This window comes from Salmo trutta, chromosome 2 (assembly GCF_901001165.1).
Source record: "Salmo trutta chromosome 2, fSalTru1.1, whole genome shotgun sequence".
In the NCBI taxonomy this organism is placed as follows: domain Eukaryota; kingdom Metazoa; phylum Chordata; class Actinopteri; order Salmoniformes; family Salmonidae; genus Salmo; species Salmo trutta.
In genome coordinates, this window is record NC_042958.1 from 59060519 (window position 1) to 59083249 (window position 22731).

At 45.8% G+C, this 22731-nt stretch overlaps 1 protein-coding gene across 4 annotated transcripts; it reads left to right on the forward strand.

The window, feature by feature from the left end:
- Positions 1-1394: 1394 nt before the first annotated feature.
- LOC115159013 (PDZ domain-containing protein 7) lies at positions 1395-22635 on the forward strand. 4 transcript variants are annotated; one of them, XM_029708419.1, is made up of 17 exons: positions 1395-2589; positions 3421-3542; positions 3691-3928; positions 4264-4401; positions 15622-15796; positions 16538-16720; positions 16898-17045; positions 17848-17908; positions 18093-18506; positions 18649-18813; positions 19005-19126; positions 19234-19325; positions 19504-19595; positions 19719-19790; positions 20014-20640; positions 20876-20976; positions 21496-22635. In XM_029708419.1, exons 3-17 carry the CDS (start codon positions 3769-3771, stop codon positions 21637-21639), a joined length of 2694 nt encoding a protein of 897 aa, XP_029564279.1. In that variant the 5' UTR covers positions 1395-2589; positions 3421-3542; positions 3691-3768; the 3' UTR covers positions 21640-22635. The 4 variants fall into 4 exon arrangements, with proteins under 4 accessions (XP_029564279.1, XP_029564282.1, XP_029564285.1 ...); XM_029708422.1 differs by having other exon boundaries at positions 3444-3542; XM_029708425.1 differs by having other exon boundaries at positions 1395-2555.
- The last annotated feature ends 96 nt before the right edge of the window (positions 22636-22731 follow it).

Here is a 22731-nt window from a genome sequence, read left to right on the forward strand (position 1 = left end):
TAAGCTAAGAGAAACAACAGCCCATCATTACTTTAAGACATGGTCAGTCAATCAAGAACGCTGCAAGTTTCTTCAAGTGCAGTTGCAAAAACCATCAAGCGCTATGATGAAACTGGCTCTCATGAGGACCGCCACAGGAAAGGAAGACCCAGGGTTAGCTCTGCCGCAGAGTATAAGTTCATTAGAGTTACCAGCCTCTGAAATTACAACCCAAATAAATGCTTTACATAGTTCAAGTAACAGACACATTTTAACATCAACTGTACAGAGGAGACTGCGTGAATCAGGCCTTCATGGTTGAATTGCTGCAAAGAAACCACTACTAAGGACACCAATAAGAAGAAGAGACTTGTTTGGGCTAAGAAACACGAGCAATGGACGTTACACCGGTGGAAATCTGTCCTTTGGTCTGATGAGTCCAAATGTTCGATTTTGGTTCCAACCTCTGTCTCTTTGTGAGCGGATGATCTCCACATGTGTGGTTCCCACCGTGAAGCATGGAGGAGGAGGTGTGATGGTTTGCTGGTGACACTGTGATTTATTTAGAATTCAAGACACACTTAACCAGCATGGCTACCACAGCATGCTGCAGCGATTCACCATCCCATCTGGTTTGCGCTCAGTGGGACTATCATTTGTTTTTCAACAGGACAATGACACAACACCTCCAGGCTGTGTAAGGGCTATTTGACCAAGAAGGAAAGTGATGGAGTGCTGCATCAGATGACCTGGCCTCCGCAACCACCCGATCTCAAGTCAATTGAGATGGTTTGGGATGAGTTGGACTACAGAGTGAAGGAAAAGCAGCCAACAAGTGCTCAGCATATATGGGAACTCCTTCAAGACTGTCGGAAAAGCATTCCAGGTGAAGCTGGTTGAGAGAATGCCAAGAGTGTGCAAAGCTGTCATCAAGGCGAAGGGTGGCTACTTTGAAGAATCTAATATATTTTATATTTGGATTTGTTTAACACTTTTTTGGTTAGTACATGATTCAATATGTGTTATTTCATAGTTTTGATGTATTCACTATTATTATACAATGTAGAAAATAGTCAAAGTAAAGAAAAACCCTTAAATGAGTAGGTGTGTCCAAACTTTTGACTGGTACTGTACCTTAAAAAAAAAATGGGCCTCACGATGGCAACAGGATCTTGTCAGGGTATTTTTGTGCGTTCAAATTGCCATCGATAAAATGCAGTTGTGTTCGTTGTTCCTAGTTTATGCCTGCCCATACCATAACCCCACTGCCATCATGGGGCACTCTGTTCACAACCTTGACATCAGCAAATCGCTCACCCACACAATGCCATGCACATGGTCTGTGGTTGTGAGGCTGGTTGGACGTACTGCCAAATTCTGTAAAACGATGTTGGAGGCGACTTATGGTAGAGAAATTAACATTCAATTCTCTGGCAACAGCTCTGGTGGACATTCCTGCAGTCAGCATGCCAATTGCACACTCCCTAAAAACTTGAGTCATCTGTGGCATTGTGTTGTGACAAAACTGAACATTTTAGTGGCTTTTTAATGTCCCCAATACAAGGTGAACCTGTGTAATGATGATGCTATTTAGTCAGCTTCTTGATATGCCCCATATGTCAGGTGATGGATTATCTTGACAAAGGATGCATGCTCACTAACAGGGATGTAAACAACGTTGTGTGCAATATTTGAGAGAAATAAGCTTTTTGTACATATGGAACATTTCTGGGATCTTTTATTTCTGCTCATGAAACATGGGACCAACACTTTATGATGTGTAAAAAATGTTGTTCAGTGTATGTATGGTAGGCAAAGCAAAGACTTCAACAATATACAGAAGCTAAGAAAACCATCTGATTCGTATACAAAGAAAACATAAATTAAGTATATATATCTATTTTGACCTCAGTGTTCAGTAAGGGTGTGTTGCACAAGTCATTTTGCTATGTTAGATATGTCTTCTAAAAATGCTGAAGGTGTTGTAGTTCTGTGAGTGTGTTAATGATGGTCTGGGTCTAAACTGTTGAGGGACCAGAGCTGATGCATTACACTCAGTTCCACCACTCCAACCAGCTCATACCTGAGAGGCTGATAAAATAGTTTTTCATTGTACTGTATACCCTCACGGACAATAAACTGAGCCTTTTGTTTCCACTGGAGTATCATTTAGACAATGTAAAAAAAAAAAAGCACAATGGGGAAAGGGGGATACAAGGGACAGAACGATAGATTTTTACCTTGTCAGTTCGGGGATTCGATTCGGCAACCTTTCGGGTTACTGGCACAATGCTCTAAATGAAGACTGCTTTTACGTCAGGACACATTGGATTTGATCAAATACCTTTATTTGATATCGAAATTGATTATTATGGCTTTTATAAAAATATGGCTCATAAAATTAGGAAATAGTATGCCTATTTGCCATGAGTTGCCTACCTGTAGTTCCTACTCAGAGGAACAATGAGCTGGTTCAGCAGCCAATCTGAAAGCAGTTTTGTGTCCCAGTCAAAATGAAGACATCCAATCACATTGTTGTAGAGGGCGGGACTTCGATAGCTTTGTGCTTTTCCCAGGTGAGCTAGGTCATTCAACACAACATGGACAAAGGTAATGTTAAAACTTAAAAATCCGGTTAAAACAATAGCTTGAGTTTATCCTAGGATATCTGTATGCTGTCGAGTGAATTAATGTAGCGTTAACACCTTCCAGCAACTTAGTAGTCAGTCATTGTTGGTGAAATGGTGCTGGTGAATATCTGCACATTATCAGCGCTTTAGTTTTTATAAATGTATTTTTCAGCCGTACAATTCATTTTGTCGGAGCGTTTTATTTTATTTATTTTTATTTGACTATATTGGCAAAACATGCCACGGTAGGCTATTGTACAGCTCCCAGGCTGTTGCTGTTGTTGACGAACTACGCAGATAACGTACGCATTACCTCTAATAAAACATATAATAGTAAGGAAAGTGTACTTTAAGGCCGGCCTACTTTACATGGCAGTAGTTTGGGATGCTTGACTAACATAATGTTGCCAACAGTGCATTCTATTTACGCAGTTAGTTCAACGTCGCTGTCCAAGGTCCCGACAAGCCGTAGGCGCATGGAGGAAATCCTCCTTCATGACGACACCGGGTTTATCACGCATTGGGTTAAGTTTAGTCCAAGGTATCCATGGCATCGAAAGCATGTGACATCGTGTCTGTAATTGGGTCAGGCAGGTTGATGAAAGTCAGCTTAAGAAACCGTTATCAAAAAGAGCTCAGCCGTTCATCATTGCTCAACCTACAGTCGATATGATCTAAGAAACTGCAGCATGTTTGAAATAATTGAGCAACATGTATCCTAATCAGTTCGCACATAACATTTGGTTGGTTATTCAATTGGATGAGGTATCTGACCCTGCATGATATCTTACCTACTGCATACATTGGACAGGTCTGTGTTTCTCATGGTGTTAGGTGGGGGAGTGAGATTCACCATGGCCAGGAATGGACCAGAGTGTGAGTCCAGGGAGGCAGAGGGTCTGCCAACATGTCACAAACCACCCATCTGCACTGGTGAGTTACCATGCTACTCAATCATGTCAATATATTCTGCTAGTTTATGTTCTGGCTTCGGTGCATGCATTTATGACAATTTCAAGCCATTGAATTGTACTATTATCTGGTTTCATCAAACCTGAGCCTCCATCTCCTTCTGTTCTAGGCTCCTTCATCCAGCGCTGAGCCCCTGGAGGAGTGTGTACTGGGTAGGCGTGTGTGAAAGAGGACCCAGCTCCTGGCCATGGCTCACTCGTCAGACCCCTCCTGCAGGGACGCAACCCCCGGGACTCAGAGGTCAGGCACGGCTACGCGCCACCTCCTCCGGAAGCAGCAGCAGCGCCGTGGAATCCGATCTTCCTCCCCCATGGGCCGGGTCATCCTCATCAATTCTCCTGTGGACGGTGAGGCTGCCGCTCTGGTACACCACACCAGAGATTGGCTCAGATCAGATCAGCGTGCCCTCTAAGGCATGACCGGTGTTTGGCATATAGGCCTCCCCTCATCACAATCCATATACTGCTACACAGACAAGTTAAGCACCATTCGTTTTCTTAATGTGTTCAGCTCTTTGAAGACATATATTGTGGCATAAAATTAACCCCGTATGACATACAGGCGAAAGGTGCCTTTTTGTGATCCCTTATATTATCAAAGTGTCACTCATCAAACTTACAGCAGAATTTCCTCTTGGGGTTCACCTGGTAGTATCTGTATTGATCTATGACGTGTTTGTCAGGTGGAGACGACAGTGAGGACATCCATACGGTCACAGTGGATAAGAGTGTGGACGGCAGGCTGGGCTTCAGCGTGCGTGGAGGCTCGGAGCACGGCCTCAGCATCTTTGTCAGCAAGGTAGAGGACAACAGCTCCGCAGGTAAAAAATACATCCAGACAACTATATATCTGTGTTACACATTTAGTCTACACATGACAGGTGTGACATAACATGAGTGACACTGTTCTACCTTGACTGTTTTTAAATTGAGAGACCGACTGTGTGAGCATCTGCATGTCTGTGTCCATGCATGTACTGTACAGGGCATTCAGAAAGTATTCAGACCCCTTGACTTCTTCCACATTTTGTTACGTTACAGCCTTATTCTAAAATGGATTAAATCATTTTTTCCCCCCTCAATCTACACACAATACCCCATAACGACAAAGCGAAAACCATGTTTATAGAAATGTTTGCAAATAAATTACTACAAATATTTAAGTATTCAGACCCTTTGCAATGAGACTCAAAATTGAGCTCAGGTGCATCCTGTTTCCATTGATCATCCTTGAGATTTTTCTACAACTTGATTGGAGTCCACCTGTGGTAAATTAAATTGATTGGACATGATTTGGAAAGGCACACACCTGTCTATATAAGGTTCCACAGTGGACAGTATATGTCAGAGTAAAAACCAAGCCATGAGGTCGAAGGAATTGTCCGTAGAGCTCCGAGATAGGATTGTGTCGGGGCAAAGATCTGGGGAAGGGTACCAAAACATTTCTGCAGCATTGAAGGTCTCCAAGAACACAGTGGCCTCCATCATTCTTAAATGGAGGAAGTTTGGAACCACCAAGACTCTTGCTAGAGCTGGCCGCCTGGTCAAACTGAGCAATCGGGGGAGAAGGGCCTTGGTCAGGGAGGTGACTACAAACCTGATGGTTACTCTGACAGCGCTCCAGAGTTCCTTTGTGTTGATGGGAGAACCGTCCAGAAGGACAACCATCTCTGCAGCACTCCACCAATCAGGCCTTTATGGTAGAGTGGCCAGAAGGAAGCCACTCCTCAGTAAAAGGCACATGACAGCCTGCTTGGAGTTTGCCAAAAGTCACCTAAAGGACTCTCAGACCATGAGAAACAAGATTCTCTGGTATGATGAAACCAAGATTGAACTCTTTGGCCTGAATGCCAAGCTTCGTGTCTGGAGGAAACCTGTCACCATCCTTACGTTGAAGCATGGTGGTGGTAGCATCATGCTGTGGGGATGTTATTCAGCGACAGGGACTGGGAGACTAGTCAGGATCGAGGGACAGATGAATGTAGCAAAGTACAGAGAGATCCTTGATGAAAACCTGCTCCAGAGCGCTCAGGACCTCAGACTGGGGAGAAGGTTCACCTTCCAACAGGACAACAACCCTAAGCACACAGCCAAGACAACGCAGGAGTTGCTTCGGGACAAATCAACAAATCAACCTTACAGTAAAATGCTTACTTACGAGCCCCTAACCGACAGTGCAGTTTTAAAAAACATGGATAAGAATAAGAGATAAAAGTAACAAGAAATTAAAGAGGAGCAGTAAAAAAGTAACAATATATACAGGGGTGTGCCGGTACAGAGTCAATGTGCGGGGGCACCGGTTAGTTGAGGAAGTATGTACATGTAGGTAGAGTTAATTAAAGTGACTATGCATAGATGACAACAGAGAGTGGCAGTGGTGCGGGGAGGGGGGGCAATGTGAATAGTCTGGGTAGCCATTTGACTAGATGTTCAGGAGTCTTATGGCTCGGGGGTAGAAGCTGTTTAGAAGCCTCTTAGACCTAGACTTGGAGCTCCAGTACTGCTTGCCATGTGGTAGCAGAGGGAACAGTCTGTGACTAGGGTGGGAGGAGTCTGACACATTTTCAGGGCCTTCCTCTGACACCGCCTGGTATAGAGGTCCTGGATGGCAGGAAGCTTGGCCCCAGTGATGTACTGGGCTGTTTGCACTACCCTCTGTAGTGCCTTGCGGTCAGAGGCCGAGCAGTTGCCATACCCAGGCAGTGATGCAACTAGTCAGGATGCTCTCGATGGTGCAGCTGTAAAACCTTTTGATCAAATCAAATCAAATTTATTTATATAGCCCTTCGTACATCAGCTGAAATCTCAAAGTGCTGTACAGAAACCCAGCCTAAAACCCCAAACAGCAAGCAATGCATGTGAAAGAAGCACGGTGGCTGGGAAAAACTCCCTAGGAAAAACTCCTGAGAAAGGCCAAAAACCTAGGAAGAAACCTAGAGAGGAACCAGGCTATGAGGGGTGGCCAGTCCTCTTCTGGCTGTGCCGGGTGGATATTATAACAGAACATGGTCAAGATGTTAAAATGTTCGTAAATGACCAGCATGGTCAAATAATAATAATCCTAGTAATTGTCGAGGGTGCAACAAGCACGTCCGGTGAACAGGTCAGGGTTCCGTAGCCGCAGGCAGAACAGTTGAAACTGGAGCAGCAGCATGGCCAGGTGGACTGGGGACAGCAAGGAGTCATCATGCCAGGTAGTCCTGAGGCATGGTCCTAGGGCTCAGGTCCTCCGAGAGAAAGAAAGAAAGAGAGAAAGAGAATTAGAGAGAGCATATTTACATTCACACAGGACACCGGATAAGACAAGAGAATACTCCAGATGTAACAGACTGACCCTAGCCCCCCGACACAAACTACTGCAGCATAAATACTGGAGGCTGAGACAGGAGGGATCAGAAGACACTGTGGCCCCATCCGATGATACCCCCGGACAGGGCCAAACAGGCAGGATATAACCCCACCCACTTTGCCAAAGCACAGCCCCCACACCACTAGAGGGATATCTACAACCACCAACTTACCGTCCGAAGACAAGGCCGAGTATAGCCCACAAAGATCTCCGCCACGGCACAACCCAAGGGGTAGCCGGAAAGTAGAGCATTGCAGTAGTCGAGCCTAGAAGTAACAAAAGCATGGATTAATTTTTCTGCGTCATTTTTGGACAGAAAGTTTCTGATTTTTGCAATGTTACGTAGATGGAAAAAAGCTGTCCTTGAAGCAGTCTTGATATGTTCTTCAAAAGAGAGATCAGGGTCCAGAGTAACGCCGAGGTCCTTCACAATTTTATTTGAGACGACTGTACAACCATCCAGATTAATTGTCAGATTCAACAGAAGATCTCTTTGTTTCTTGGGACCTAGGACAAGCATCTCTGTTTTGTCCGAGTTTAAAAGTAGAAAATTTGCAGCCATCCACTTCCTTATGTCTGAAACACAGGCTTCTAGCAAGGGCAATTTTGGGGCTTTACCATGTTTCATTGAAATGTACAGCTGTGTGTCGTCCGCATAGCAGTGAAATTTAACATTATGTTTTTGAATGACATCCCCAAGAGGTAAAATATATAGTGAAAACAATAGTGGTCCTAGAACGGAACCTTGAGGAACACCGAAATTTACAATTGATTTGTCAGAGGACGAACCATTCACAGAGACAAACTGATATCTTTCCGACAGATAAGATCTAAACCAGGCCAGAACTTGTCCATGTAGACCAATTTGGGTTTCCAATCTCTCCAAAAGAATGTGGTGATCGATGGTATCAAAAGCGGCACTAAGATCTAGGAGCATGAGGACAGATGCAGAGCCTCGGTCTGACGTCATTAAAAGGTCATTTACCACCTTCACAAGTGCAGTCTCAGTGCTATGATGGGGTCTAAAACCAGACTGAAGCGTTTCGTATACATTGTTTGTCTTCAGGAAGGCAGTGAGTTGCTGCGCAACAACTTTTTCTAAAATTTTTGAGAGGAATGGAAGATTCGATATAGGCCGATAGTTTTTTATAATTTCTGGGTCAAGATTCGGCTTTTTCAAGAGAGGCTTTATTACTGCCACTTTTAGTGAGCTTGGTACACATCCGGTGGATAGAGAGCCGTTTATTATGTTCAACATAGGAGGGCCAAGCACAGGAAGCAGCTCTTTCAGTAGTTTAGTTGGAATAGGGTCCAGTATGCAGCTTGAGGGTTTGGAGGCCATGATTATTTTCATCATTATGTCAAGAGATATAATACTAAAACACTTTAGTATCTCCCTTGATCCTAGGTCCTGGCAGAGTTGTGCAGACTCAGGACAATGGAGCCCTGGAGGAATACCCAGATTTAAAGAGGAGTCCGTAATTTGCTTTCTAATGATCATGATCTTTTCCTCAAAGAAGTTCATAAATTTATTACTGCTGAAGTGAAAGCCATCCTCCATTTGCGAATGCTGCTTTTTAGTTAGCTTTGCGACAGTGTCAAAAAGAAATTTCGGATTGTTCTTATTTTCCTCAATTAAGTTGGAAAAATAGGATGATCGTGCAGCAGTGAGGGCTCTTCGATACTGCACGGTACTGTCTTTCCAAGCTAGTCGGAAGACTTCCAGTTTAGTGTGGCGCCATTTCCGTTCCAATTTTCTGGAAGCTTGCTTCAGAGCTCGTGTATTTTCTGTATACCAGGGAGCTAGTTTCTTATGACAGATGTTTTTAATTTTTAGGGGTGCAACTGCATCTAGGGTATTGCGCAAGGTTAAATTGAGTTCCTCGGTTAGGTGGTTAACTGATTCTTGTCCTCTGACGTCCTTGGGTAGGCAGAGGGAGTCTGGAAGGGCATCAAGGAATCTTTGGGTTGTCTGAGAATTTATAGCACGACTTTTAATCTTCCTTGGTTGGGGTCTGAGCAGATTATTTGTTGCAATTGTAAACGCAATAAAATGGTGGTCCGATAATCCAGGATTATGAGGAAAAACATTAAGATCCACAACATTTATTCCATGGGACAAAACTAGGTCCAGAGTATGACTGTGGCAGTGAGTAGGTCCAGAGACATGTTGGACAAAACCCACTGAGTCGAGGATGGCTCCGAAAGCCTTTTGGAGTGGGTCTGTGGACTTTTCCATGTGAATGTTAAAGTCACCAAAAATTAGAATATTATCTGCTATGACTACAAGATCCGATAGGAATTCAGGGAACTCAGTAAGGAACACTGCATATGGCCCAGGAGGCCTGTAAACAGTAGCTATAAAAAGTGATTGAGTAGGCTGCATAGATTTCATGACTAGAAGCTCAAAAGACGAAAACGTCATTGTTTTTTTTTTTGTAAATTGAAATTTGCTATCGTAAATGTTAGCAACACCTCCGCCTTTGCCGGATGCACGGGGGGTATGGTCACTAGTGTAACCAGGGGGTGAGGCCTCATTTAACACAGTAAATTCATCAGGCTTAAGCCATGTTTCAGTCAGGCCAATCACATCAAGATTATGATCAGTGATTAGTTCATTGACTATAACTGCCTTGGAAGTGAGGGATCTAACATTAAGTAACCCAATTTTGAGATGTGAAGTATCACAATCTCTTTCAATAATGGCAGGAATGGAGGAGGTCTTTATACTAGTAAGATTACTGAAGCGAACACCGCCATTTTTAATTTTGCCCAACCTAGATCGAGGCACAGACACGGTCTCAATGGGGAAAGCTGAGCTGACTACGCTAACTGTGCTAGTGGCAGACTCCACTAAGCTGGCAGGCTGGCTAACAGCCTGTTGCCTGGCCTGCACCCTATTTCATTGTGGAGCTAGAGGAGTTAGAGCCCTGTCTATGTTCGTAGATAAGATGAGAGCACCCCTCCAGCTAGGATGGAGTCCGTCACTCCTCAGCAGGCCAGGCTTGGTCCTGTTTGTGGGTGAATCCCAGAAAGAGGGCCAGTTATCTACAAATTCTATCTTTTGGGAGGGGCAGAAATGATGATCTGAGGACCCATGCCAAATCTTTTCAGTCTCCTGAGGGGGAATAGGTTTTGTCATGCCCGCTTCACGACTGTCATGGTGTGCTTGTACCATGTTAGTTTGTTGGTGATGTGGACACCAAGGAACTTGAAGCTCTCAACCTGCTCCACTGCAGCCCCGTCGATGAGAATGGGGGCGTGCTCGGTCCTATTTTTCCTGTAGTCCACAATCATCTCTTTTGTCTTGATCACGTTGAGGGACAGGTTGTTGTCCTGGCACCACACGGCCAGGTCTCTGACCTCCTCCCAATAGGCTGCCTCGTTGTTGTTGGTGATCAGGCCTACCACTGTTGTGTCATTGGCAAATTTAATGATGGTGTTGGAGTCGTGCCTGGCCTTGCAGTCATGAGTGAACAGGGAGTACAGGAGGGGGCTGAGCACGCACCCCTGAGGGGCCCCAGTGTTGAGGATCAGCATGGCGGATGTGTTGTTACCTACCCTTACCACCTGGGGCGGTCCGTCAGGAAGTCCAGGATCCAGTTACAGAGGGAGGTGTTTAGTCCCAGGGTCCTTAGCCTATTGATGAGCTTTGAGGGCACGACGCTGAGCTGTAGTCAATGAATAGCATTCTCACATAGGTGTTCCTTCTGTCCAGGTGGGAAAGAGCAGTGTGGAGTGCAATAGAGACTGAATCATCTGTGGATCTGTTGGGGCGGTATGCAAATTGGAGTGGGTCTAGGGTTTCTGGGATGATGGTGTTGATGTGAGCCATGACCAGCCTTTCAAAGCAATTCATGGCTACAGATGTGAGTGCTACGGGTCGGTAGTCATTTAGGTAGGTTACCCTAGTGTTTTTGGGCACAGGGACTATGGTGGTCTGCTTAAAACATGTTGGTATTACAAACTCGGACAGGGAGAGGTTGAAAATGTCAGTGAAGACACTTTCTAGTTGGTCAGCGCATGCTCGCAGTACACATCCTGGTAATCCGTCTCGCCCTGCAGCCTTGTGACTGTTGACCTGTCTAAAGGTCTTACATCGGCTGCGGGGAGTGTGATCACAAAGTCTTCCAGTATAGCTGGTGCTCTCATGCATGTTTCAGTGTTATTTGCCTCAAAGCGAGCATAGAAGTAGTTTAGCTCGTCCGGTTGGCTCGTGTCACTGGGCAGCTCTCGGCTGTGCTTCCCTTTGTAGTCTGTAATGGTTTGCAGGCCCTGCCACATCCGATGAGCATCAGAGCCGGTGTAGTATGACTCGATCTTAGTCCTGTATTGACACTTTGTCTGTTTGATGGTTCGTCGGAGGGCATAGCGGGATTTCTTCTAAGCTTCCAGGTTAGAGTCCCGCTCCTTGAAAGCGGCAACTCTAGCCTTTAGCACAGTGCGGATGCTGCCTGTAATCCATGGTTTCTGGCTAGGGTATGTACAGTTGAAGTCGGAAGTTTACATACACTTAGACGTGTTCTGTCTCCTAGAGATGAACATACTTTGGTGCGAAAAGTGCAAATCAATCCCAGAATGACAGTAAAGGACCTTGTGAAGATGCTGGAGGAATCAGGTACAAAGTTTCCATTTTCACAGTAAAACGAGTCCTATATCGACATAACCTGAATGGCCACTCAGCAAGGAAGAAGCCACTGCTCCAAAACCGCCATAAAAAAGCCAGACTACAGTTTGCAACTGCACATGGGGACAAAGATCGTATTTTTTGAGAAATGTCCTCTGGTCTGATGAAACAAAAATAGAACTGTTTGGCCATAATGACCATCGTTATGTTTGGAGGATAAAGGGGGAGGGTTGCAAGCCGAAGAACACCATCCCAACCGTGAAACACGGGGATGGCAGCATCATGTTGTGGGGGTGCTTTGCTGCAGGAGGGACTGGTGCACTTCACAAAATAAATGGCCTCATGAGGAAGGAAAATTCTGTGGATATATTGAAGCAACATCTCAAGACATCAGTCAGGAAGTTAAAGCTTGGTCGCAAATGGGTCTTCCAAATGGACAATGACCCAAAGCATACTTCCAAAGTTGTGGCAAAATGGAGGACAACAAAGTCAAGGTATTTGAGTGGCCATCACAAAGCCCTGAACTCAATCCTATAGAAAATTTGTGGGCAGAACTGAAAAAGAGTGTGCGAGCAAGGAGGCCTACAAACCTGACTCAGTCACACCAGCTCTGTCAGGAGGAATGGGCCAACATTCACCCAACTTATTGTGGGAAGCTTGTGGAAGGCTACCCGAAATGTTTGACCCAAGTTAAACAATTGAAAGGCAATACTACCAAATACTAATTGAGTGTTTGTAAACTTCTGAACCACTGGGAATGTGATAAGAAATAAAGAAATAAAAGCTGAAATATACTGCTCAAAAAAATAAAGGGAACACTTAAACAACACATCCTAGATCTGAATGAAAGAAATAATCTTATTAAATACTTTTTTCTTTACATAGTTGAATGTGCTGACAACAAAATCACACAAAAATAATCAATGGAAATCCAATTTATCAACCCATGGAGGTCTGGATTTGGAGTCGCACTCAAAATTAAAGTGGAAAACCACACTACAGGCTGATCCAACTTTGATGTAATGTCCTTAAAACAAGTCAAAATGAGGCTCAGTAGTGTGTGTGGCCTCCACGTGCCTGTATGACCTTTCTACAACACCTGGGCATGCTCCTGATGAGGTGGCGGATGGTCTCCTGAGGGATCTCCTCCCAGACCTGGACTAAAGCATCTGCCAACTCCTGGACAGTCTGTGGTGCAACGTGGCGTTGGTGGATGGAGCGAGACATGATGTCCCAGATGTGCTCAATTGGATTCAGGTCTGGGGAACGGGCGGGCCAGTCCATAGCATCAATGCCTTCCTCTTGCAGGTACTGCTGACACACTCCAGCCACATGAGGTCTAGCATTGTCTTGCATTAGGAGGAACCCAGGGCCAACCGCACCAGCATATGGTCTCACAAGGGGTCTGAGGATCTCATCTCGGTACCTAATGGCAGTCAGGCTACCTCTGGCGAGCACATGGAGGGCTGTGCGGCCCCCCCAAAAAATGCCACCCCACACCATGATTGACCCACCGCCAAACCGGTCATGCTGGAGGATGTTGCAGGCAGCAGAACGTTCTCCACGGCGTCTCCAGACTGTCACGTCTGTCACATGTGCTCAGTGTGAACCTGCTTTCATCTGTGAAGAGCACAGGGCGCCAGTGGCGAATTTGCCAATCTTGGTGTTCTCTGGCAAATGCCACACGTCCTGCACGGTGTTGGGCTGTAAGCACAACCCCCACCTGTGGACGTCGGGCCCTCATACCACCCTCATGGAGTCTGTTTCTGACTGTTTGAGCAGACACATGCACATTTGTGGCCTGCTGGAGGTCATTTTGCAGGGCTCTGGCAGTGCTTCTCCTGCTCCTCCTTGCACAAAGGCGGAGGTAGCGGTCCTGCTGCTGGGTTGTTGCCCTTCTACGGCCTCCTCCACGTCTCCTGGTAGCGCCTCCATGCTCTGGACACTACGCTGACAGACACAGCAAACCTTCTTGCCACAGCTCGCATTGATGTGCCATCCTGGATGAGCTGCACTACCTGAGCCACTTGTGTGGGTTGTAGACTCCGTCTCATGTTACCACTAGAGTGAAAGCACAGCCAGCATTCAAAAGTGACCAAATCATCAGCCAGGAAGCATAGGAACTGAGAAGTGGTCTGTGGTCCCCACCTGCAGAACCACTCCTTTATTGGGGGTGTCTTGCTAATTGCCTATAATTTCCACCTGTTTTCTTTTCCATTTGCACAGCAGCATGTGAAATTTATTGTCAATCAGTGTTGCTTCCTAAGTGGACAGTTTGATTTCACAGAAGTGTGATTGACTTGGAGTTACATTGTGTTGTTTAAGTGTTCCCTTTATTTTTTTGAGCAGTGTACATCATTCTCTCTATTATTCTGACATTTCACATTCTTAAAATAAAGTGGTGATCCTAACTGACCTAAGACAGGGAATTTTTACTCTGATTAAATGTCAGGAATTGTGAAAAACTGAGTTTAAATGCATTTGGCTAAGGTGTTTGTAAACTTCCGACTTCAATTGTGGGGAAGACGTCATCGATGCACTTATTGATGAAGTCAATGACAGATGTGCTGTACTCCTCAATGCCATTGGAGGAATCACGGAACATTTTCCAGTCTGCTAGCAAAACAGTCCTGTAGCTTAGCATCTGCTTCATCTGACCACTTTTTTTTATTTATTTAGTCACTGGTGCTTCCTGCTTTAAGTTTAGCTTGTAAGCAGGAATCAGGAGGATAGAATTATAGTCAGATTTACCAAATGGAGGGTGAGGGAGAGCTTTGCATGCATCTCTGTGTGTGGAGTATAGGTGGTCCAGAGTTCTTTTCCCTCTGGTTGCACATTTAACATGTTGATAGAAATGAGGTAAAACTGATTTAAGTTTCCCTGCATTAAAGTTCCCGGCTACTAGGAGCGCCGCCTCTGAGCGTTTTCTTGTTTGCTGATGGCGGAATACAGCTCATTCAATGCCATCTTAGTGCCAGCCTCTGACTGTGGTGGTATGTAAACAGCTACAAAGAATATAGATGAAACTCTCTCGGTAGGTAGTGTGGTCTGCAGCTTATCATGAGAAACAAAAAATGGCTCGAGACTTCCTTAGATAACGTGCACCAGCTGTTGTTTACAAAAATACATAGACCGCCACCCCTTGTCTTACCAGACGCCCCTGTTCTATCCTGCCGGTACATCGTATAACCAGCCAGCTGTATGTTGATATTGTCGTCGTTCAGCCACGACTCCGTGAAGCATAAGATGTTACAGTTTTTAATGTCTCGTTGGTCGTTTAATCTTCCTAATAGCTCGTCCATTTTATTGTCCAAAGATTGTATGTTTGCTAGCAGAATTGAGGTGAGTGGGGGTTTATTCGATCGCCTCCTACTCCTCAGAAGGCAGCCCGTTCTCCGGCCTCTCTTTCTCCGCCTCCTCTTCATGCAGATCACTGGGGTCGGGTGCCTGTTCTCGAGGGAGCCGTATATCCTCCACCTCGGCCTCGTCAGAGCCGTGAAAGAAGAAAAAGGATTCTGCTAGTCCGTGGTGAGTAATATCAGTCCTGATGTCTAGAAGTAATTTTCGGTCATAAGAAACGGTTGCAGCAACATTATGTACATAAATAGTAAAAAAATAAGTTACAAACAACGCAGATAAACAAACAAAAACGCAATCAGTTGGGGGCACGTAAAACGTATGCCTTCTGCTCCGGCACCATTTTTACAATGGCATTTTTATCTCTGAATGTCCTTGAGTGGCCCAGCCAGAGCCAGGACTTGAACCCGATCGAACATAGCTGTGCAGCGACGCTCCCCATCCCACCTGACAGAGCTTGAGAGGATCTGCGTAAAAGAATGGGAGAAACTCCCCAAATACAGGTGTGCCAAGCTTGTAGCATCATACCCAAGAAGACTTGAGGCTGTAATCGCTGCCATAGGGGCTTCAACAAAGTACTGAGTAAAGGGTCTGAATACTTATGGATGAAAAAACATTTTTTTTCGAAGAATAAGGCTGCAACGTACCAAAATGTGGAAAAAGTCATGGGGTCTGAATACTTTACGAATGCACTGCATATGTCCACAGAGCAGGCAGGCCTGTGTGTGGGGGACAAGCTGGTGGAGGTGAATGGGGTGAGCTTGGAGAGCATCACTATGAGCAGTGCAGTTAAAGTCCTGACAGGGAACAACAGACTGAGGATGGTGGTGAGACGCGTGGGCAAAGTACCCGGTATCCGCTACTCCAAAGAGAAGACAACCTGGTAAGCACAGACCTCCCATTTATAAATGACACATTTTCTCTGTCAATTCAGAGCCACAGTTTGGAATTGAGTCCCTTTCACCCCTTGAATTGTCTCTGATTTGATTGTGTTTAGTTAGAATCCTGTCAATAAAGCTTTATCTAATTAGCAACTTAAATTCCATAGTTTCTTTAAGTACTTATATAGGTCTGATCATGTCTTTACATGTATTTGATACATGTATACAGTATATATCAATGGTTTGATTACTCCTAGCCTAAATGTTAGAGTATAACTCTATTGCAGTGTAGATCCTTATGTACCAGTATACACTGAGTGTTGAGCGTTAAATAAAAACAGCAGCGTTACAGTTCTTGACTCAAACTCGTGTGCCTGGCACCTACTACCATACCCCGCTCAAAGGCAATTCAATATTTCATCTTGCCCATTCACCCTCTGAATGGCACACATACACAATCCATGTCTCAGTTGTCTCAAGGCTTAAAAATCCTTCTTTAACCTGTCTCCTCCCCTTCATCTACACTGATTTGAAGTGAATTTAACAAGTGACATCAGTAAGGGATTATAGCTTTCACCTGGTCAGTCTATGTCATGGAAAGAGCAGGTGTTCATAATGTTTTGGACACTGTATGTCAATGGTTTGATTACTTGTGATAGAGCAGAACTCTATTACAGTGTGTACCCATATGTGCCAGTATACGTCACAAAAACATTCGACCCCATAACATTTCTCCATTGCAGGGTGGATCTGATCCACGGTAGGATGGTGGTGGAGGAGAGTGGGCATACACCCTCCGCCTCGGTGGCCAGCTCAGATGGGGCCCTGCGGAGGATCATTCACCTCTACACCACCTCAGATGACTATTGCCTGGGCTTCAACATCCGAGGGGGCAAGGAGTTCGGCCTGGGCATCTACGTCTCCAAGTAGGCTCATACTGTAACATCTCCGGCTTGAGAAACAAAGAAATCATTAGAAATAAAGTTGAACCGCTTTTTGAATTCATCATTTAAATCCTTGCTTAGTTTGAAGTGTCTGTATTTCCTGTGCCGGACTCTTATGCCCTGCACTGTTCAGTGATATTATGACGTGTGCTGTGTCAGATTGGATCCTGGTGGTTTGGGTGAACGGAACGGCATCAATATGGGCGACCAGATCCTTGCGGCCAACGGTGTAAGCTTTGAGGACATCAGCCACAGCAGTGCCGTGGAGGTGCTGAAGAGCCACACACACATCATGCTGACCATCAAGGTGAGTGAGGAGGTTGACCTTCTACTACCTTGAACGTCGAAGACTTTAAAAACAGACAATTGGAGCCTGTGATTCCATATAGATCCAAATGCGATTGTTATTGATTTTTTCCACCGCTGCGTTCATATTTACACGTGGAGATCCATGCTTCTTGGTGTATTGATGACCTGGTAATGGAGGTGTATCACCTTCCAGAATGAACCATGACTACTCTCCATTGAGAAAGTGTGTAGCCCAATTGTAATGGTCAGTGAAAATGGCCCACACAGTCACTCACTCACTGTCTCTCTTTCACACACACACACACACACACACACCGTTGCTACAGTACACACACCAAGAGAGCAGGTTGCGTTGCAGGGCAGACAGCTGGCGTACAGTTGTAATATTGCTCGCTCACTTTACCTGTGGCGGGTTGGGTTTCACCCTGTGAAAAATAGCCAGGCTGCATGCATTATTCACCAGGCAGCTCGGCCAGGATCAGGTGATGATCTAAAGCGCACAGGCACGTTTTGTAGTTTCATGTTCTCCAATTCTTTACCTCGCCTTGGCCCCTCTTTAAAAGGGAAACACTATTACCAGTACTAGGGAAAATAACAGTACGAAGCATGTCAAAGGTGTAATATGTGTTGGGAAGAAAACGATTTCCATTGCTTGTTGTCGACGTGTGGACCTTTTTGCTGCTCTTTCTCTACGTTATATATGACTCTGTCTTTGTGGTTCTAGAGTTACTCTTGATCCGGTGAATGGGTCAAGAACTCTACTGTAACCTATTTGCATATCTCTGGCCGCATCTTTGCAGGAAGCGGGACGATACCCTGCCTATAAGGAGATGGTGGCAGAATACAGGTGGCTTAACAAGTGTATGTAACCATCTCCTTACCTCATGTAGCCTATATTATGTTTCAGGTGTGGTTTTGAATTATTTAAGAAAGCAACGGGCCACTGGTGACTTTTGCTAACTTTTATTTTTGAATATAGATCTTCCACACAAACAATTCAAAACTAACACTATATCTGTACTGATGTGTGTGTCTCCTCTCTCAGTGGCCAGTGGCAATGGGACTCGGCAGTCTTCTTCCCAGGGCTCGGACTCCAACTCCTCTGCCTCATCCTTGTCCTCTGGGACTCCTATCTCCTCTCTGAGCGGACTGTCTCAGGTCATGTTCCCCCCCAGCCTGCCCTTCGGCATGGACATGGTGGACGTCTGTATCTCTACTGAGGACCAGAGGTCTGAGTCTGGCCAGTGCACTGACACCGCCATCCAGACCGACCCCTCGCCTCACAGGATGGGTGCGGACACTAGCCACAGCCTGGGGGCCACCACCCTCCTGCAGGACTCGGCCATCCGGGGGGAGGGAGGCAGGGGGAGAGGAGAGTCCCCCAAAACGGCCGTCCTAATAGCCCTCAGTAGACCGAGTCAGCCCATCCATCGCTCCCAGAGCCAGGTCACTGTAGCAGGTGAGGCCAGAGGGGTGGACAGGTTTAGATAGAAAGGGAGTTTACTGCAACGATTAGACAACTCAGAAGAACTTGTTTTTGTAAAATGACTGAGTATAGTCTTGTTTGGTTGAGGCCCTGTCTCCTTCCTGTCCTGCCGTAGAGGTGAAGCAGACGAAGCAGAGGAAACAGCAGAAAGGAGGGAAGAATCCTGAGAGGAGCACCCTACAGCGCTCCAAGACCTTTGTCAACCTGCTGTTCAGGGGTCGCAGGAGAGACACCTCCAAGGGGCGCTCCAAGTCCCCCCCCAAATCCGGGGCAGGCGGAGGTTAGTAGTACCTTCAATGATCCTGTAGACTATAAGAGAATAACTTTAGTTAATGGTACAACTAGCTGTTATTTCAACAGAGTTTTACTCTGTCATTATGAGTCAATATAAGTATGGCTAAAACCAGAGTTAGTTTGTTATAGAGTTGAGTTGGTATACTACAACCAGCTGGGTGTTGGTTATGTCCCTAGATGGGGAGCGCAGGCGCAGACCCAGCGGGCCGGACCCAGAGATGCTGGGGGTGGTGGAGGGCATGGCCCGCAGGCTGCTGAGTGAGGACGAGGTGGCCTCCGTCATGAAGACCTGCCGACGGGTATGGAGCCTGGGGCCTGGGCAGGAGAGGCACCGAAAATATTAACTGTTATCATCCTTATTCCATGGATTTTTGCATGCAGTGTTATAGTCACTATTCTCTTGCAGTACATAACAGAGCGTGTGGTGGAGAACCTGGTGCGCCACCTGCTGGCCGTGCTGGACCGGCCTGAGAAGCTGTTGCTGCTGAGAGAGATCAGGTACACAGAGAGGCAACAACAATAGTAACAACATTCACTTTAAGGATTTAGATAGGAAGGGGAGCGGCCAGTTGACGGATTTAGCATTCGGCTTAACTCACAAATCCTATTATTTGATGACTGGACAATGAAAACAATCCTGTTCTTTTTATAAGCTAATAACTCTCTTCCGCTTTAGAATGCTGCTGCCTCCAGCTGACCTAGGGCTTTTCAACAACATGGTGGTCCCATTCGAAGTGGAGGCCTATGATATCTTGAAGTACCGTTCTGGTGAGGAAAGACATGCATATTCATAGAGTAATGTACACACTACCCATACATTCAACAATACATTTAAAGGAAAGCATTTCCATTCTTTAAATTACCCCGTTTCTCCCCTCCTTTATCATGTAGTCAGATCCCCACTTCTGCGCTCCCCCCAGTCTGGACGAGCCCCCAGACGACACCTCATCACCCCCATCCCAGGTCAGTACGGTCCCATCTACAGTATAGCAGTGTTTCTTTAATTCATTCTTGGGGGAGTAAGTGCAGGCTTTTGTTCCAGCCCGGCACAGTCACACCTGATTCAACTAATTGTGGTTCAGGTTGAAGACCATGATTATTGGAACATGGTTTTAAAGTCGTGTTGGAACACAAGTCTGCTCTCCAGGATGTTGGTTGTTACACTAACTCCTGAATCCCCATGTAGACTTCCAGGGTGGCTTTGAGCTCCACAGTTCCCAGGAGGTGGAGAGGGAGAGCCAGCTGCTGGAGGAGCTAGAGCGGCTGCGTCTGTCTGCGTCCCAGAGCCCCCGGCAGCAGCACACCCATACCTCCAGAGCATTCCCCCCCCTGCTGGACGTCCCAGTGGATGGCTACGCCTCCTCAGACTCCCTCCGTCCTCCCCCCGTCAGCCCCCTGCTCCCCAACTGGCTGCTGGCCCACAGCAACACCACCGACCCCCCCTCCACTCTACGAGGACACAGTGGTACGGTCCGCTCCGTCCACTTTGATGTGTCAATGGACCAGGGAGATACCATCTCAGAGCGGGGGAGGTCTCCCTTCAGGAATGGGACTTCCAAGGGTAAAAAGGAGAAAACTGATAAAAGGGAGAAAGAAACTGTGTTCACTCTGCAGAGCGCTCCTCGACGCAGCAGGCCCCTGTTGTCCCAGGTGTTTGGCTCTGGCCTGGACGCTGACTTCACAGCAGAGGGGTTGGGAAGGGAGCAGGTGAACGGTCATCCCAGCTCCTCTGAGAATGGCCTCAATGGCAGTGCTCCGGTCATAAAGTACGAGTTGAAAACCGTCAGCATCTCCAAGACTAAGCAGTCACTGGGTGAGTTCATGTACAATTGTTATGTCACGTTGTCAGTTTGCCATCCTCATGGTTTACCAAACAATTGCACCTCCAGTACTTCTCTGTAATATGCATTTATGAATTAATTATTATAGAAAGGGGTCAGCAAAGTAGCTTACAACAGAGCCAATACAAATGTGATGATTCACTCATACACAAACAATCAAAAATGTGTTGAATTGTATGTAATAATGCCTTTGTTTTCCTGGTCCAGGGATCAGTATCTCTGGTGGGATGGAGTCCAAGGTGCAGCCGGTGGTGAAGATAGAGAAGATCTTCCCAGGAGGAGCCGCCTCCACGTGTGAAGTCCTGAAGGTACACCTGTTCTAACCTGTGTTATGACCTGTTATAAGCTCTAAGGCTACAACCGGTCTCATTACAACATGACCCATAAACCACCATTCGGATAGGCATTTCACCTTATGAACATCACACATTCCATTCAGATCTTTTCCAACTAATTTGAATTGACCCGACTAATGGAAATATGAATGTCGCTAGTGATGAAATCAAACATAGTGATGAGATAGAGGCCCAAGTTAATCTCAAGGGATCCTTGTTATAATAAGCATTTTGAAGGAGCTCTTTTATTTGAGGGCAGAGTACTGATCTGTGGGGGTTATTTGAGTAATGCATGTTTTGAACCGGGGCATTTAGACTCTTTGGCACCACATTATAGAAAGAGAACAGAGAGCAATGCAATCAGAATGTTTTTGAGCTCAAACAACAACACAAAGTGATGTTGAATTGAAAGGGGGCAATGTGTGTGTGTGCACAAACTAGAGCAACAGAGCATGCACAAGACAAATGTATTCACTAACCTTCCTTCCCCAGGCTGGATTTGAGCTGGTGTCAGTGGATGGAGTGTCCCTGCAGGGCGTGACTCACCCCCACGCTGTGGAGATCATCCGCAGGGCTTTCAGCAACAAGGCCAAAGACCCCATGGTGTTTATAGTCAAAGTCCCCAAAAGCCCTTGACCCAAGACTGACTCACTGCAGAGAAAAATGGGTCTTTGGCCTGGAGGCCCAAGACCTAAAGAGACTAGAAGCAACACAAACAGAACTACAGTGTGCTGGAAGAAGGGGAGAAGAGTGAGGAGTGAAAAGTGACAGTCTGATGGAATTCTGTAGGTTAATAGGAAACTCCTGTTTCCTCTATGGTGAACAAGAAGGTTCTGGTCAATCAAATGAGGGGACTAAGAGACCTGCTGCCATGGGAACCAGCAGCCAGTGTCCTAGAGCGCCAGTTCACACAATCCTTCACTTTTCATTATTTGTTATAATGTATTAATAATCGCATCAGACATTCACAAATGATGTAAAATAAATATACACATTTATATACAGACATTTCTTAGGACAATACTTCACTTAAGTCAAAACTGTAATCCGAGTGCCTTCCAGGACCCCTGTGAACTGAACGAATGGTTGTCTGTCCGAGCCATAGAGATAGATAGACAAAGATGAGTCCTCTACGTGCCATTATGGCGTCTGTGACAGCATGGGCAGCGCCATTGAGGCAGTCTCCATTTTGAAGTTGTCAATTTTGTTCTTCCAAGATTGGCAGATCCCTCCTGATGACCGGTTGAACATGACTCCAGAGTCACCAGGAGGGATCAGCCCATGCTAATTACAGCCTTTTGGCCACTAGAGGCCTCTATCATTGGCTATGGTCTGAGCCAGTGTGGAGCGGTGGCAAGCACACCTGCTTGTGATCAGAAGATGGCAGGCTTGGATCCACCTGTCAGTTGATGGTAATGTTAATACCATGTATAGACACACGGAGCCATAAACTGATAGTGATCATCTTGATTGGAAAGTCACATGTTAATATCAGGTGTAAACATGATCCCAGTTTCTCCAATTCTTGGTGAAATGTCTACAGGCCACACAATCTGGATACAGGAGAGTGACATGTTAGCACACTGTATAAACAGGACTTAACATAATAAAATAAAGAGCCTCTATTTATTTTACTACTGTGGCTTGATGTTCCTTTTCTGACCTACTCATAGAATAAACCACTTAATACATGCTTTTTGATAATTACATTGTTTATCTTGGCCAGGT

Excerpts from the sequence above, each read along its gene's own strand:
- LOC115159013 (XM_029708419.1), top strand. The coding sequence starts at position 3,769 with ATGGCTCACTCGTCAGACCCCTCCTGCAGGGACGCAACCCCCGGGACT. Across the intron at positions 17,909-18,092 it reads ATACAGGTGGCTTAACAAGT|TGGCCAGTGGCAATGGGACT; the intron begins GTATGTAACCAT and ends CTCCTCTCTCAG. Across the intron at positions 18,814-19,004 it reads CAAATCCGGGGCAGGCGGAG|ATGGGGAGCGCAGGCGCAGA; the intron begins GTTAGTAGTACC and ends TTATGTCCCTAG.